This window comes from Amblyomma americanum, chromosome 8, assembly GCF_052857255.1.
Source record: "Amblyomma americanum isolate KBUSLIRL-KWMA chromosome 8, ASM5285725v1, whole genome shotgun sequence".
NCBI classification, from domain to species: domain Eukaryota; kingdom Metazoa; phylum Arthropoda; class Arachnida; order Ixodida; family Ixodidae; genus Amblyomma; species Amblyomma americanum.
Window position 1 is genome coordinate 19365715 of NC_135504.1, and position 17964 is coordinate 19383678.

At 46.8% G+C, this 17964-nt stretch overlaps 1 protein-coding gene and 1 non-coding gene across 6 annotated transcripts in view; one reads left to right on the forward strand and one right to left on the reverse strand.

Moving 5' to 3' along the window:
• Positions 1-17964, reverse strand: part of Mrtf (Myocardin-related transcription factor) — a 228713-nt gene that overhangs the window by 13075 nt on the left and 197674 nt on the right. For all 5 annotated transcript variants that reach the window (XM_077634035.1, XM_077634032.1, XM_077634036.1 and 2 more), the window contains 9 exons: positions 15511-15750; positions 14719-14784; positions 13374-13429; positions 13182-13257; positions 11655-11816; positions 8196-8343; positions 6469-6670; positions 5616-5843; positions 2012-2161 (listed from right to left, as the gene is read on the reverse strand). In XM_077634035.1, the coding sequence (XP_077490161.1) occupies positions 2012-2161; positions 5616-5843; positions 6469-6670; positions 8196-8343; positions 11655-11816; positions 13182-13257; positions 13374-13429; positions 14719-14784; positions 15511-15640 (1218 nt within the window). In that variant the 5' untranslated portion in view covers positions 15641-15750. The remainder of the gene's footprint in view (positions 1-2011; positions 2162-5615; positions 5844-6468; positions 6671-8195; positions 8344-11654; positions 11817-13181; positions 13258-13373; positions 13430-14718; positions 14785-15510; positions 15751-17964) is intronic.
• On the forward strand, positions 10405-10486 carry TRNAS-GCU (transfer RNA serine (anticodon GCU)). The gene has a single exon. It is a non-coding gene; the product is annotated as a tRNA-Ser (tRNA).

Sequence of the window (17964 nt, forward strand, 5' to 3'; positions counted from 1 at the left end):
TCTTGCATTAATTTTTACCGTTCTTGTGCCCAACGCACTTGCTAGCATGGCAGACAGCCTATATTAATGGCAAATCTGCACTCATACAAAGGCAGTATAGTAGCATTTTGCTCACAGCTGACAAGTGAATTCACCAAGTCAAAATAAGCGAATTAACCAACTCAACATCCCTGCACCATTGTTCTCTCGAAAAAAAGCTAGAGACAGTTCTATCCAATTCTTCTTGTTAGAAAACATGACCGTATGGCTTTTTCTGGCTAGGCTAGTGTTTTTTGGCGGCAAAAGACATTTATTACTGAGAAAATTAAACAAAAAGGACTCTGTGATCACCATTTGGAAGTAAATTTTGGAAGTAAATGGGAAGCAAATTTGGAAGCACAGCTCTTCACACGCTACCTGCCACCACCCTCTGGGATTTTACCATGGCAGGTGGCATTTCGCTCTGCTACTACCACGGTTGTCAGGTGGCATGTTATGCTGACTACGCTGAAGCTGATGACTACAAGACAGAACCCACGAACGGGAGACTCAGAGCTGCGCTCTAAAATTCCAAACGCCTCAGTTCTAACTAAGAAGGGTGCAAAGCACATGTCTTTAAAGGAGTAATGCACTGCCTCGCAGTGCTGTAGTTCTTAATCGCCTTACACTGCATAAAGAAAAAACAGCCAACCGAGACGCTCGAAGGAATGTTAGAGAAGAAAGCAAGATTGACAAGGTGGCAGCAACCCCCTCCTTCTTTATTTCTTTCACAACATGAATGCCATCTCGACCCCGTAACCCTGGGAACACATCGCAGAAGACCGTGTCAAGCCCACGGCCACAGGAGCCGTCCAGCGCTCGCCGAGGGAGGACGGCAGCCTTTTGGAAGCGTGCCCGGCATCTCCTCAAACAGACCGTGACGAAAGCGACGACGCGATCACAGCATGAAACGCTCCCCTTTGTCTTTCACAAAGCTATGCTTACCCCCAAGAATAAAGGGAAGGGGAGGGACTGGGGCCGAGGCCTTGGTTTAAAGAGGGTTAATTTTACGGGCCACTGATTGCACAGGCCCAGGCGCTGCGAATCATTACACGTTCCCAAGATAGTTGCTCCCAGTTAGACCCGCATTTTACCTTTGTGACTCCAGCTACACGTTAATGGTGGATTGAACGATTGACGAAGTTTTTGAACCAAGTGACCCTCTTCCTTGTAGTAGTTTTGCAAAGGTAGCTTTTTGCAGTTTCTCCTTTCTAGTATGAAAGGAGAATAAACAAACTGGAATTTGGACTTCAGTGAAGTACGTTCCAATCGCAGATGGTAGCCGGCTTGCACTTTTGCAATAATTTGGCCAACATTAACAGTAATCAATGGTGCTTTAATCCATCATAAAATTCATGGCGATGCTGTTTCTCGCTGCCTTGGAAAATTTTCAGTCACATGGGTAGCTTCTTGATTATAAAGGCCATAACTGTGAGATAAACTGCATGATTATGCTTTGTGCATTTGTAATGCACCACTTAGATGCATTTGAACCGATTTGTAGCTGTTCAGCCACTGTCCATTAACTGCACCTTAACAATGAATGCCAAAAAGATGTATTGTGGCAAACAATAAAATTAAAATACAGAAATAAGCTAACGAGACTTCCATATGCTTTGGTTCAATGATAATTTAAATCTTTCAAACAGATTAGCTCGCCCATCAAAACAATCCTCATTGAATTGAGGCTCCGAGAGTATTTAAATATTCGCAAATATTGATGGCTCAGAAAAATTTTTATGCCTTGATGGCTTGGAGCCCTGAGGAATAGGAAGGGCCTTGGGGACTTCAAGGTATATAAGGATCTTAAACTTAGAAATAGGAAGTCTTTGAAGTCTAAATAGGAAGCCTCTGAGGCCTTCGAAGTCTCTTCTTGGAGCCCTTAAATGCACAAGAATGTTGCATTTTAACACTTGCTGCTAGAAACTGGGACAAGTCCATGCTCGCCAGCAAAGATCTGTCTAGTCGACCGTGTGGGATAACCCCGACATACCTGTGCTGCTGGCAAGATGATCTGTGGATATTTCTGCTGCCACTCAAGTTGCCACTGGAGGAACAGCTGTTGCTGCTGGAGCAGCAGCTCATACGACGACTCGGATGAGGACGACGCGGCCGGCTGGTTCTTTTGAGCGCTTGGTGGACCCTGCAGAGAGAGCAAGCAAGTCGACCATTGAATAAACTATGACCGACAGCTCAATGGTGTGTTTCACCATCAGTTTTATCCATAAATTCTGCTACTTTTGCAACAACAACCACAGTGAGAAACATGCTCATCAAAAGACCTCTGGCTGCGATTGCACTAACTCAAGCTGGCTTTACTGAGAAAATTCTTTGCACAGGCTCCCATTTGTGTCAATAGCTTCATTAAGTTTTCATTTTTCGTTTGGAAGCCCTCACCATGTGCCTGCACCTACTGCAAGGTACAGGTAATGTACCAATGTAATGATGCTCTCAAACCTTTCAACACAGTGCTCAAAAATAAAATCCTGGACGCGCGCGCGTGCACGCACGCACGCACACACACACACACACACACACTTGCATGTTACACCTACGCAACAATAACTTTTAATGAATGAATTCAGCAAACAGCAAACCTACACAGCTACCACAGGCGATTTTCTCCTTCCATCCAGAGTAAACAAGCAGCTCAAACAAACACACTGAACCGTCTTGCTAGTGAAAGTACACGATAGCACTACTGCCTACCCATGAAAAGTGGACAGAGTTTGCATATATTTTTTTTTTCCACTACTTTCGCATTCCACGTTCTAAACCATTTTCTCTGCATTCCTTCAGATTCCATTAGCATTCCCGGTGCCACATAAGGCTTCCCTTCAATTCTGTAAATTCCTTGAGGTTAAACCGGACAACTTCACATAAAGAACGATTGCTAGACACTGTTCCATGGCTAAAAGAAACAAAAAAGAAACAGTCGCGCCAGGCACGCAAAGGGCTCCTCTCGCACGTACACGAGTGTGGAGCTGGCGGCAACCAGAGGGAGGGAGCGAGGGCAGGGGGGGAGCGCCAGTCGCGCCACGAGGATTGCAGACCATGATGATGCTACTGGCCCATCGCCAAGAAAGAAGCGCCACTCAAAAGACGCCCAGAGAGAGAGAGTGAGCACCCGAGACACAAAGCCAGCCCCAGTGAGACAGTGACTGGCGAGGAGAAGACGAAGGAGGGGGAGGGGGGGGGGGGGGGGGGACTTGGCAGCAGAAGCAAAAGCAGCAGCAGCAGCAGGGCACCACGGCAAAACAACGACCAAAAAGCGCAAAGCGCCACTGGCGGCAGCGACAGCTGCTGGGGTTGCGGACTGCCGACAGCGTAATCAAGGGGACAACAAAGAACTAGAAAAAGGGGTCAAACAAGCGAACAGCGCAGGTGCGCATGCAGCAGGATACCACCACTGCGACGTGTGTAGCAAGGGTGAGAGCCGTTACACACGTGCACATCCAAACAATGCCGACATCCTCCACACAAAGCCTCGACACTGATTTAATCTTAAACCTTGCCATTCCTGCAGTTGCAATGCGCATCCAAAATAATGAACAATCTACCAATCTTCTACAGCCTGGAAAGTTGTTTGTTTGGAGACAATGTCAAACCTAGGGGGCAGTTCAATATGCTCCATTCCTCATATTACTCCCTTACATAGGCTAGACTGCCATCTCGTTCTGATGCAAAAGACTGTTCCTCCTTCCACATCTTTTTCATTGCAGATTCCGAATTTTTCGCTTTCCCAGACAAACCGCATTCATAGCTCTAGCAACTGCAAGGCAACTTGCACGACTGTTACAACAGTTTTCAGGGACTGAAGTTAGAGAAGAGCTGGTTCCCCACAAGGAGAAAAAACCCACTTAGATGAGGAACTAATTGAAACTGGAGAGGTAAACATGATCCTCAGACGTGCATAAAATGCAGGCTGCCACCAAAGCCTTCCTAGCAGATAGAAGGAAAGAGAAAAGCAACCAAAAAAGGAGCCCTCGGCCAACAGAGAAGCCACCACTATCGGGAAAATCAAATGTCACAGAAATGAAAGATCACAAAAACAGTTCATAGTGACAGTGTTCATTAGTGGTAAGTGCTCATGCTTGATAGATATGATAAATGTCCATATGCAGCAGTGTTGTCATATGATACTACTTAAATGTGGTGATAACCTACGATAGTACTCATCTGTTAACACCTATGAGCGAGACTGTGCACAAGTGACAGTGTGCACAAGTGACAGTGTGCGCAAGCGAAGGTGTCCATGCATAGGCAGTGCCCGCACGTAACAAGTTCAACAATTAACAAGTGTCCACAATTAACAAGTGCCCACAAATAACAAGTGATAGTGTTGATATGTGAAAATGCCTGTTAGTGGCGATAATCACACCGGCAGCATTTGTACGCAGCAGTGATATTGTTCCACATATGACAACAATCACAAGTGGCAATGCCATGCTGCCGCTCCGGAGGCCCACGCTCGGCACATTGCCGGCTGCCAGGGCCGGCATCAGACAGCCGATTCTTTCTCCCCGGAGGGAAAATAATGAGGGAGGAACCCCACTGCCAGCAGTGGCAACAGGTCAACTCTCAAAATAAACCACGCGGCAACGCCCCTGCTCCCCACCTTCTTCCAAACTCTCTCCGCTGTTGCCGCAGAAGCCATGGAAACGTACGCACGTGTGCGTATCATCAGAGTGTGCCACAAACAACCCGGCCCAGGAGCAGCGTAGGAGGGCAGGGGTGCAGCCAAAATAAGAACAAAAAGCGAAGGCAGGTAGGAGATGCACAAAAGGTTTCTGAAAAAAAAAACAGAGGCAGCATTGAAGCCGAAAAGAGGGCGACGGCGTAAAGGAACACTGGTGGCCACAAAGCAAACCGGGAATGCCATCAGGGAGAGGAGATGCAGGAGGGTTGGGGAAGGCGGGACAAGCACACGTGTATGATGGAACACGTCCTCCCCACCCTTAACAACGCCACCCAAGACTCTATGGCTGCTCCCGCCATCCACGTGGCGGAGTTTTCATCACACCTGTCTACAAGCTTTTTCTGGCAAGTGGTAACAAAACTTTTGTGCTTTTAAACAGCGGCAAAATATGCCATAACTGAAAACTTCAGCCAGGGATGAATGCAGGACAGAATGCTACCCAGGTGTACGAAACAGTGGAGAACCTCAAGTATGCACCCTGTACTGTCCCGCTATAAAGGGGAAACCAGCACAATGTCTCTCTTGGACGGTGCTGTCACTGAAGAGATGCAGCCATCATTGCCATTCTTTTATCCCCCCCTCCAGACCAGCCCAGAATCTAGATCAGTGGTTGTGTGCCTGCACTGCGAAAGGGAAAACTAAATACAAGCTCTGTGAAGATGTGTGAAGATGTGTGCATGTCATTACAGGCAGACCGAGTAGCTCTGACTTGACACGACAGCACTGATTCATTGCTGGTCAGTCGCATTAAGACCTGCTTTTCTGGAAATGCTGATCCACTAAGCCCCATTGGGGGAGGCAATGACTTGCCTGTTACCAGCCACAGTCTGGTTCGCACACATTTTCGCAGCCACATCGACAGTGCTGTGGTGGACACGGGAGGGAGTTAGCCTCTCACCTTGTACTCGTGGAATTTGATGGTGCGTGCCTTCGGCTGCGCCTTTGACTTTGACTTCTTGCGGGCGGCCTTGCCGCCACCCGTCTGCTGTGGCTGTGCGGGTGCAACCGCCGTGCCAGTGAGGAACACTGTTGTCGATGGTGTCACCACCGCTGCCGCACCAGTGCTGAGAAACGACTGCAGCGGTGATGGCTGCTGTGTCATGGGGGCCACAGCTTGTTGCTGCAGCTAAAGAAGTGAGAAAAAAAAAGTTTGACTGAATGATTGATTAAGGAGTCTTCATATGATGAAGCAACACTGTGGGCCACTGTGAGTAGGGCCCCAGGTTAATCCAACTCTGCTCACAATGACTCCGTTCACACATTGAACGCACCGCCTACCTTGGCTGTCAGAAATTGCAACTTTTCTGCCCATTTAACTCGGTGTAATGAATGCACCCCCCCAATTTTCGGAGATTATTCGGGAAAGGCGGTGAGCTCATTATGCAAGTAAATACGGCAAATAAAATTTATTTCATTCTCGGGACTGGACAGGAACTTCAGAGAGGGAGCAAGTATAACAAGACTAATGAAGGCAGTTTAGTTCGTACAGGAATACTCCAGTTTGTACATGCCCAAGTACTATGCCCCTAAAATTGCCAGATCATCGATGCCAGTATTCAAGAATATGCTCCATTTACGTTTGATGCGACTCGCATATCAAGGCCAAACTAAAGTTCAAAGGGCAAAGATTGCAAGAGTGGTGCCGTGGAGCTGGCCACAGCCACGGATTTTTTTTTTTTACAGACAAACTCCTTCATTTCAAGCTGCCAGAAAAGATGCTAACGCAGAGCCACATTCTGAATGAGCCTCACCTGATGCGAAGCACACAGTGAGGAGGCAGATGTAGGCGTCGGTGCAACAGTCGCCACCTGAACCACTGGTGTCGGCTGCGTTGTCGCGACCACAGCTACAGGGGGCGAGGCACGTGGGCTGCCCGCAGAAACCGAGCTTGGCGAGCCCTCGTGCAACGTGCCAGACGAGGACGATGATTCCGAGAGGTCTATCGACGGCAAACTGCGCGAGAGACAATGGCCGTCAGAAGGCTTTCATCACAGTTCTATATTTATAGGCAACTTAAGTTTCTCTCTATAGGCACAGCTACCATGGCTTATTAAGGCTAAGTTTTGTCCCTGGGCCACAGCACTGAGCAGACTGAGTTGCTCTGCCCAAATGCATTAACTTAGCACAGTGTGGCTAAACAGTGAAGTGAAGAATTTACATGTGAACAGCCCACAGCCTCCATTGTCTGATCAATGAGAACACAGCAGCTCTTTCAAAACTAGAACTATTCACACAGCTTAAAACTGCTGCAAACTTATCAAAATGCAGTAGACTACTGAAAATCGAGCACAACTAAAGTAACAATTCAAATGTTGCTCATCGACACTTAATTGGTCAACATTATATGATAAAAGACCAATGCACTGCTCTTCTAAGACGAGGCACATGTAATTAAGATACATTACAACATTAAAACAGCCCGCAAAGTTGGCATCTAAACAGAAAAAAAAATGAGCTTAGATTTTATTTACTTCAAAAAAGAAAAACGAAAGAGAGCATGCTTAAGGTTTGTGACATGCAGGAATTATCCAACATTAGGCTACTTGGCAAGTAAGAATAACAGGGCAACAGCAAGAGAGATACCGTAAAAACCGGAATATAGGTCGAACTTTTTTTCAAAAAACCATGGTGAAAAGTCGACCCCCGTCTTATATACCGGTCATTGGCGGAAAAAATACGGAAGTCTTGCAACAATGGGTGGCTGAAGTCAACAGCCTCCATCGCCATCAGCAGCAGTGCCGCCATTTTGCGTTTCAGTAGATGCAAAGAGGAAGCTAACGGCAATTTACCGTCGCCTTCAAGAAAAACACGATTGAGTACGAGGAAGCTCACAGGAACCTGGCGGCACAGCGCGAATTTGGAGTATCCGAAAAGAGCATTCAGTACTGGCGGAGGCAGAAGCTGCGTAGTGTATCGAGAATAGGAAGGAAACGTTGCGCTGCGAGCAAGATCGCTGCCTGTGACTGCCGAATGCATCCGCGTGAAAGCGGCAGAGATCGCGCGTGCCTCTAGACTCACGAGGGCGCAATTCAAAGGCTCGCCATCCTGGTTGAGGCGATTCATGAAGAGGAAGGCTTTGCTCTACGGCGCCATACTTGCCTGTGCCAGAAACAAACACGCGGGCCGATTGGTGCGCGATATTGTTAAAACATTTGCCGGGTGTACATACAAGCAGCATTTAAATGAAATTAAATACTGTCACCATTGTGCAACCTCTCGAGTCGCATTTGTTTCAAAGTAAGGATGTCTTTCGGTACTTTTCCCATTGAAAAAAGATTTTTCATTTTTAGAATTGGTTAGTTAGGGGGTCGACCTATATTCCGGTCCGACCTATAGTCCGGTTTTTACGGTAACTGCTAAACAAGGTTCGACAGGGAAAGCCAGGATAACAGGGGAATTGGGATAACTGGAATCCGGGTAACAGGGATTAGAGGTCACAGGTTAAGCCAACAACCTAGGAATGCAATGCTTCGCTCACCTGCTCTGCGACTGGTCGTTGGAGTCCTGTCCAGGGGAGGGCACCAGAGAGTCACTCCCCCCGCTGTCCTCGTCGATGAGGAAATGTGGAGGTGGCGGGTGCTTGCGGCTCTCACCCTCACACGTTCGCCGGAAAGGAATCTGGCCCTCTGTTGTTGGTCAACATGCAACGAGGAATAGAAGGGAAACAGCCTATGATCATCCCGGAACAAAAGCTTCGGGGCTGTACTTTAAAATAGCCATTCAACCACCCAACAGTGGACCCCTACTCTACAGAATGATGCAGCACCAACAGCAGGAATGGATGCGCAAAAGAAAAATATCTGCTCAATTACAGGCCAAGAGTCCAGCAAGTTGGCTACCAGAGTCTACAATCAATACAAATGGAAAGAAGTAACCTGAACACGACTAATTTGCGAAACCATTTTGCACAACGCAGAAAGGAAGGTTGGGTTAGGCTCGAGTAAACATGGTATAAAGCACCTCCCTACTTAGCTCCACGCAGCAGATCGTGGTCGGCTGCTTCCACGTGCAGCATACAATTTTAGAAACGCGACGCGCGAGAAAAAAAACACAGATGATAAAAGGAGCAGGCGACGAAAGCCCTAGACATGACATCTGCCAGTCTTTCTTCAGGTGAGGAGACGAGACCAGAATACACATGCACATACACCCCACAATGCAAGGCCTTTTCGGTTCCTCTTTAAAACCGTGGCATTGGGAATCCTGCAGCAACGCGCAGCTTGGTTCCGTTCCCACTAACGACTGGTGACTTTGCGAAACACAGGCATTTGTACTGGTTTAAACGTTTCGCAACTGCAGAACGGTGCTAAACAGTTTTCACAGCCCCCGACCTGACTTATCGCTGCGCGACAGTTTCCAAGAGGTTCTGCGCAGCACTGCATCTCTATCCCGGTACTGTGCAGCTCTCGCATCCGTCTCGCCCAGGTTAGTCTCATAACGGTGCAGCTGCATCATTTTTTTTTTCTCCTTTACTTAAAGAGACACTGAGGACAAATCGATCCAATTTTTGTTCTCAGTAAAAATAGATTTTTCTTTTTGGCTATGCTGCCTTGCCAACGCTTGTACAGAAGCAAAAGACGGATTTATGGGCGAAAAACTTAAAAATGGACGGTAGCATTAGAGTTGTCGTCACATGAAAACACCGCCAACGTCGTGAAATTCACTGATCGAAAGAGGTCACGTGACCTCACCACAACCTGCCCACTGTGGCAGGGTGGCAACCTGGCCATCGGATTGTGAGCAACCTGCCCACAATGGCAGGTGGCAATTAATGATTGATCAAGAGAGGTCGCACAACCTTGTGTCATCATCACAACTTGCCCGTTGGGTTGTGAGCAACCTTGTTGCTAGACAGTAACCTAGACTGAGAATAGAAATAAAACGTCAGAAAAAATGCGATATATGCAAATGTTGGCCGCACCATGGCATAGCAGACGCCTGCTTCTTCAGCTAGCAGTCCGAATATGGCGGTTGATGGACTGACAATTGCAAGGCAACATGCACGCACACACAAGTTTCAACAGAAACTGCGACAAATGTGAAATCTAATCCTACTGCATTCCACTCTTAAGGTGACTTGAGTGTCCCAGATTTTTTTTTTCCTCCACCACTTGAAATTCACGATATAAATTGCAGAAAGGACTCCGTAATAACCGTTTGGAAGTGAATGGTGGTGCAACCCAATCTCTGGAATCTGCGACAAAAAAACTGTCGCGGCATCACCCTAGTTAGCTGGTGAAAACTGCCTGTAGCGGCAGTTTCCTGTATGGAAAAATAAACCTGATTTGATTTAATCTTATGTGTACTTCATTTTTTTAGCCTAGACCGACCCCCATTTTCAATGACAGTAGCCTCTTCATTCGAATGCATATATCCTCAGTGTCGCTTAAAGCCCCAACTCATCAGGAACAGAGTTGATCAGGCTTTGAGGAAGGAAACTGAACAACAATTCAGGCGAGCACTTAAGTCGTCTTACGTGCATCAAGGTGAAAGCCTTTGCGCCGTCCTGCTGAGCTCTCTAGCTCAACGCGATTGCCTCACTTTTCGGTTTCAAGTTACGACATACTATGCCTTCGTTATATCCGGTCTCAAGTTACGACATACTACATCTTCGTTATATCCGATGTGTTCGCTATATCTGGTTTCAAGTTACGACGCATGCCTTCTAAAACAGCCTCGTTCCCCCGAACTAGGCGGCCGAGTGGTTAAGGCAATGGACTGCTAACCCATTGGGCTCTGCCCGCATGGGTTCGAATCCCATCCTCGTCGAAATTTCTTTTTCCTTCATTTTATTTGATTGACAGGTGGAGCGGACACTTTCTGAGGATGCACAAATCTTGTTCACAACGATGAGTCTCTAAAGGCTTTCGCCTTAAAACCAGACCGAACTTTGTAGGAAAAACTTGAGACATATCTTCTTTTCTCAACAGCAGCTGAGCTCGTACAAGGGCAGATTCGAGCCAGTACTGCGATGTATTTATTTCATGCTCACATCTATTCCTGGCAGCCAGAAAGGCTTTCTTTGCCCCGTGCTGCATCAAGACTGTCTTGGCAGGACGGGTGTTGCTTGTACTCCCCCAAAATGATGCAAAATGGGACAGCTGGTTTTCAGCAGCCATATTGCGAAGGCGCTACGAAGCACTTCCAAGTCACACGTGTACTGCTGCCAGGCTACTTTTGAAACACCCAGCACCTTGCCCTGGCATGAACCCCATGGGAGTTACAAAACTGATATACCAAAAGGCAACATTTCTCAAATGTCGAACCATTGCACTACTAAGTAAACACTGCCACCCAACTAGTGAAACCTTGCGCTTATTTTGAATGCAACTGCTGCAAGATCGTTAACTTTGAATCAAAGAAAGTATGTGTCCCTGATGGGATTAACGGGTCCCACATGAAAGTAACGGGTCCCATATGAAATTACTGGGTCCCACATGGAAGCACTAGCAACTTAAGAACAGTGGGTTTCTCAAGAGAGTACAGGTTCTTCGAGGAAGTACTTGCTCCTCAGGGAAGTATGGGTTCCTTCAGAAACCCATACAGGTTCTGAAACACACTTCACTTTAACTACAGATCAGTGACTGTAAACCCTCTCCTCAACCCTAACTACACTAATTTTTGTCGAAACCTTCACAAGTCCAAAAGCTTCTTTGCTAAGGGGGAAATGCTGATTTGATTTGTGGGGGTTTAACGCCTCAAAGCTACTCAGGCTGTGAGGGACGCCGGAGTGAAAGGCTACGGAAATCCCGACGGCCTGGGGTTCTTTAACGTAACGTGCACTGACATCACACAGTACACTGGCCTCTAGAATTTCGTCTCCACCGAAATTCAGCCGCCGCGGCCGGGATCGAACCCGTCTTTCGGGTCAGCAGCAGAGCGCCACAACCACTGAGCCACCGTGGCGGCTTAAGGGGAAAATGCAGACAGTACGCACCTTTGATGGCCTGGGCGAACGTGGCATCCGTCTGGAGGATGTTGCCCTTGACCAGTTCCAAGGGGCCGGGCCTGTGGGAGAGCCGATCATTGAGTCCATCGGCCAGTCGTGCCTTCTTCAGTTGCCGCTGCTTGTCCTGAAGGCTTGGGTCCACCGTGGTGTCTGCAATAGCATAAAAAGAAGAAAGTGAATTCACACCCTTTGAAAACAAGACTCGAAACAATTCGACATGGTATAGTATCCTAATATGGTAAAGCTGACTCTTAATAATCGAATCTTGGAGGAAACTGAGAACCTGTACCAATTATGTAGAGTCTCAATTAATGCGAACCTTTTTAATTTCACTTAACATTGACAGGACCAAGGAGTCAGTCAGAGTAGGCAAACCAGCAGATTGAATTAAGCCGATCAGAAATAACGAGAGTTCACAGTGTTCGTATGGGCTCCGCTTTGAGTACTACACAATAGCAGTGCCCTTACCAATACCAACTGAAATACCATAAGTGTGCAGACTTTGATGCAGTACCACTACTATGGCGTAAGCATATCTTGCACCAGCTCAAGTACATTGTTGATGGCACTACCGGCCTTAACAGACTATGTGTGAATAAACCACAACACACATGTGCGTGGCATCTTTTTGAACATCTTTAGAATGCGTTGCCAGAGCAAGAGAGTATAATGTTGTGGGCAGGGTAGCTTCAAAGGTACGAAGGTTCACTTCCTGCGCTGAACTGTATTCAACAAAGTGTGCTAGCACATGTTGCCAATTCACGTTACATTTGAGAATCTCTCAATGTTTTTGAAAGAGGAAGTCCATAATCTCTCTTTGAACTACACCAACACATGCAAAACCTCAACATGCCAAGTGTTGGACACAGAGAAAGCTATGAACAAGTGTGGATAACAAGAAAAGTAACCCACCCTTATTTTTTTTTTTTTCAAATTAGGTAAGAAAAGGTACCCTCACATGAGACAGTGAATTTCCATTTCGGTAGCCAAGCGGAAAAAAAACAGAGAAAACCAAATTTGCCCATTTCCAAATACTGCTACGTTCTTATGAAAAAATTAGGGTGACTTCCACACCAGAGAAAGTGTGTTCACAGGCAAACGTCCTCAAGTACCACAGGCAAGTTCTACAACTTCATTTTTGCAAACAGTCTGAGAAGGCATCGCTCTCCCAGTCAGCAAAATGAGTGAACACGCTGGGGCAAATGGGAAACAAAGACGAATATAGGAAGGAGCAAAACAAAGCAAGGAAGACAAGAAGTGAAGCGCCTATTCCTGCAGCTGTAAGCAGCCTGCAGCACGTTGTCGATGAACGTGCTGCCTCTGAAGAGGGCGTCAAGGTCTGCGAAACGCACAGCGCTTGGCGACCTTCCAGAACACAAAATTTGAGTTGGAAACAGAAATCACAAAGAGAGGTGGGGGGGAAAGTTCGCACAAAAGGCCGGAGTCAGAACAAACGGATAAACATCAGACGAGAAGGCACACAAACCCCTTTAGCCCTCTCTCTCACTCACTCACCTTCGAGAATGTGTTGCTGTATGAGCTCTTGCCGATCTGGCCTGCGCTGGATTTTGTTCTTGAGGTAGTCCCCCATCTGCGGTGGTGGTGGAGGTGTGGGAGAGAGGAGGAAGACGGCAACACGCACAAGTGAGGTGTATTGTTCCGAACTGGGCAGGCCCGGGTACGGGTTTTGCCCCCCTGGGTACTGACCTTGGCCCTTTCGAGGTTCTTCCTCTGTTCATGGAATGCGGGTGAGGTCTTGAGAGCTGGTGTTGCACAACAGCAGGAACAGGGGCACAGGAAAGAGAGAGAGGAAATCCATTAGTTTACTCAGTGAAGAGAGAGGAAGTGACGCAAACGTTTCTGCCGCTGCGGGTGACTTTTGCTGCAGTAGCAAGTGCTTGGGTTTTCGGGGTGGGTAGCAGGTAGCACCCCACGGTGCCATAGACAAGGCAATTCATACATTGCTCTTAGTTATTGCTTGTGAGCATTGAGGCCCAGAAACACAGGTCTGAGAGCGGAGAAATGAAATTAACAGTTCAAGCGATGCTGCCTTCATGTAAACCTCACAACTGCACACAGATAATCTTTCTTGCACACTAGTTCCAAGGAAAATGCACATGTGACTGCACACATGCACACACAGACACACACACTGTGTAGTACACAGTTGCCGCAAGCAATGTTTAAAATGAGAAACAGATAAGCAACAAACGTGTGAACTATCGATATAGAGATGCAATATAAGAAGAGAACATGCACGACAGACATAAAACACTGGAGCTGCTGCGAAAGTTGATTATAGCATTTCCGATAGTGACAATGTGCATCTGTAAAAGCCATTTTCTTCATTTGTAGCAGCTACACGGCCAAGTTTGCCACGTATGAAAGGGTGCATACAGCAAAGAAAACTATCACTGCCTGGAGTAGGCAATTACTTACAGGTCACATGCATGCTTGGTAAAATAAGGTCAATAATGAGGCCCACTCCTTTCGGTTTTGTTCAAGAGCACAATAAAAAAGCTGAGAGAAGAGCAAACCAGCCAAGAATAACACTCAGCATAAAAAAGAAGCCATGCAAAGTGGCTGAAAAAAGAAAAGTCGACAATTAAACACGTAAAATGCCCCGCCAAAGCATGAGTCAAGCACAAAACTAAAACGAAGATAGCCTTGGCGCCTTGTCAAATATGCGGAACGATGGCAGTTGTGACGGAGGCCCGGCACCCACTCTGCACGTGTCAAGTGCAACCTCCTGCACGAGTGCGCCAAAGCGATTGCTCTGCTGCTAATTTTCCAAGGAACAGCACCACGGTGTTGCTATGCAAATGAGGGGACCAACAAACGATGCGGTTAAGATGCCTGGGGAAGGGAGGGGGCTGGTGGGTATAGTTAAGCAAAAACCTGCGCAGAAAGGTGGCGTTGCCAACATAGAGTTGGCCAGGCAAGCGGCAGAAAACTAGCGCGGCGTTCATCTCTGCCAAGTGGGCTCGGTGGCGGCGGCAATGAGGGGGAGGAGGTGGACGACGGTGACGAAAGGTGGGAAGCCAACACTCACATGGCATAATGCCTTGTTCCACCAGTTGATTGATGGGTCGCCGAAGCAGCAGCTTCACCTTCAGCGCTGCACAGCCGGTGTCGAGGGTGATGAAAAGAGGGGGGGGAGGAGGAAAAAAGAACCATGATCAACTTCTTTATCATCATCGTCAGCCAAGCTCAGTCCAAAGCAACTCAATAGTCTCTCAGCCTCCAGTTTTTGCCATTTCGCACCAGCCAATACTGATGTGCCTCAGCATATATCATTGCTACAATTACTACCAGTCTATATGAGAAGTCATTCGTGACAACTGTGTGTTGTCAGTTGCCCCTACCTCATAATAACAGCTGCATTCAAGAGCTTCAGGACAGGTGTTACCTGACGTGTTCCATATGACGTACGTCTCACAAAAACCGCTTAAATACTATGAGATGTCCTTTTGGCCTTTGTGGCCCATCAGCACATAATGACATGTGGTGGCTCACGCGCTATGGTTGTAATAAACTCCGAGACCATATTTCTCAATCAGCAAATCATGCACTGAACTGCAATATCACTGAGGAACAATACAACTAAAAATAATACTCACTAATTCACTAAATAGCTCCGGGGTACAACCTGTGAATGTATGCATGCCTAAGACACGGATGAAGTTCAACTCTCATTTCGTGCTGTATACACTGCATGAGTCTTTGCTATGCCGCTCTCCCTGGAGGTTGTTCGTCACATTGCCAAATCCCTATCACACCCTGTACATAAAACGTGTTGAGCTGCAAGCAGACTTTACAGAGAGACCGGCGGTGTGCCACTCACACTCCTTGTTGCGGTCCATGGCCTGCTGCAGAGAGCCCTCGTCGACGCGGGCAGGGGGCGACGGGGCACCCCCGTCAGCCCCACCGGACGACGAGGTGGACGTGGTGGGGGACTGCTGCTGCTCCGCCATGATGCCCAGGTTGTAGTCCCTGAACCACTCTGGGTAGATGGACACTATTGTCTCCAGAAGGTCCTGGTCCAGCTGGATGCCCCAGTACACGGGCCGGCTGTCCCCTGCACCTGCAACGACACAACAAGCGCCCATGACATGACGACAATGCTGTAGGCTGCGTTAGTTACCAGGGCTTACACGATGACGATTTAATTTTAATGGCGCAAGGGCAGCTTGATCAATCAGCCCCATGGACAATGTAAACAGTCTGGATGAGGTGGGGGTCAAAGGATCATTTTTCCCACGCATTTTACCCCAGAGAAAGCCAAGGGGCAGCTTGTCCCCAATAGAAAAACGGCGGGTACCCAGTTTTCATACAGCCGCAATGCACTCTCGAGCTTTGCACTGCTTATGCGAGCTTTGATCTTGTTGCTCTGTTTCCTTTCGTTCTATAATCATCTGCTCCCCACCTGTGCATCTGAATCCATCGTGACAAACAGCTGCCAAAGGATGGCAAAATGAGTATCATTTACGAAGAACTGGATGGAAATGTATGGAACCACCTTCCAGGCCCCGGTGCCGCAATGTTGGAGTCCACCAAATTCATGGACGTTGTTACCAACTTTGCCAGTTTCCCCTCTTCTCTCTGCAATGCCTCCAAGTTTAAGTTTTGAGAGTATGGGTATAAAAAACGAACAAGCAAATAAAACGTGCCACTGGCATTTTAGTTATTATTAGAATACACAGCAACATAAAAAAGTAGCAAGAAGTAGAAAGCACACTTTCACACTTCTGTGCTTGTTCAGTTTCACCAGCTCACAGAGCATCTTATGTTAATAGCAGTAGGGGAAGTAGTACACTTCGAGTGAGTGCTCAAACCATATACAACAAAAAGAATGCAAAATCTGAAAGCAGCTACTGAGATTTACATGCTGGATACGTTCTTGTCTGTAAAGGGCTTGCTTAGTGAAAAACAGAGAGCTTGAGAGGAAAAGACTGAAGTCAGTTGTATGTTACAAGCAATGTGAAACCATGGTATTCCAAGTAGCATTATGCTGCATAGCGTCTACAAAAAACTTCAAAGAATATAATAAAATATGCATTAATTTATATTGTACATGTGTTATCATTAAGGGCCCTATAATAAATCCTTCCAAAACCTCGAGCCAGCAACAGACATAGAATGCCCAAACTGGCTGTGGCACTCTAGAATAACTTAAAACACAAACTTACTCTTAAAGTGCAAGTGCAAATACATAAGTGGTTGTGCTCAATATGCCCTCTTGTGCATTTAGTGTCTTAGAGCAAAGGCATGCCTGATGTTTGGTTTGCATGTATGTGCACGTCAGCAACTGTTGAGATGTATGTGTATGACAGCTACATAATGAACTATTCACTTCTCCACGAAATGCAACTACTTACTATGTATTAGAACTACACAAGACATTCACAGTCATCACCATCAGCCAAGCAATGCCGCCAGCAATTAGCCATGTCTTGCACCAGCCATGCTATATTCACAGCCTGCGTCGCATATATAGCAAAAATTTACAACGCTCTTTCTCTTGCTTTTTGCCGTTCTATCTGTTTTGTTCCCTGTCTGCCATAATAGATATATGCTCTTTGAGTCCTTTCCGCAAACTAAGTGCACACATATAATTGTTCTTATCTAGGAGTAATCACTCCACGCCGCTTTAGACACGAGCATGATATGAATGACAATAGCCATAGTGGCCATATTTAAACACTGAGAATCAATTGAAGTTGGCCTCTATCAGTAGGTTATGTTGTTATAATGATAAACAGGCCACCTTCAGTGAAAACGAAGTTTCGGAAACCTAGAAAAGACCAACGAATGAAATACCAGTATCGCCGCCACACTTGCTTCTGCTTTCACAAGCAAACCACGATGATGTCAGCATCTTCTTTTTTTTTTCGTTACGGACCTCTGAGGCTAGGCCACACACCACCGTTAAGTTCTAAATAGTGATCAGAGTCCTTTTCATTATTGACGTCACAAGTCTGGATCGAACGGTGGGGCTAAAAAAATGCTCCCTCTTCCAATCCCATTTACCTGGCATCATATATGTCCTTTGCTGCTGAGCAAATGATTTTTACTAAGGCAATTATTGGATGTAGTTGCCCTCGGTAGCCCTTTCAGAAGTGTGTGAAATGTAGAGCTGGCACAGCTCAGAACAGCGTAGAGACTACCAGAAGTAATACAGAGTTTTGTCAAAGAGCCAAAACAAAGGCAGGCTCATCAAACTAGTAAGTAATGACTTCAGCTATTCTAACTTAACAACTACACACCAAAAGTGCAGTGGCCAAGCTAACCCACTGGA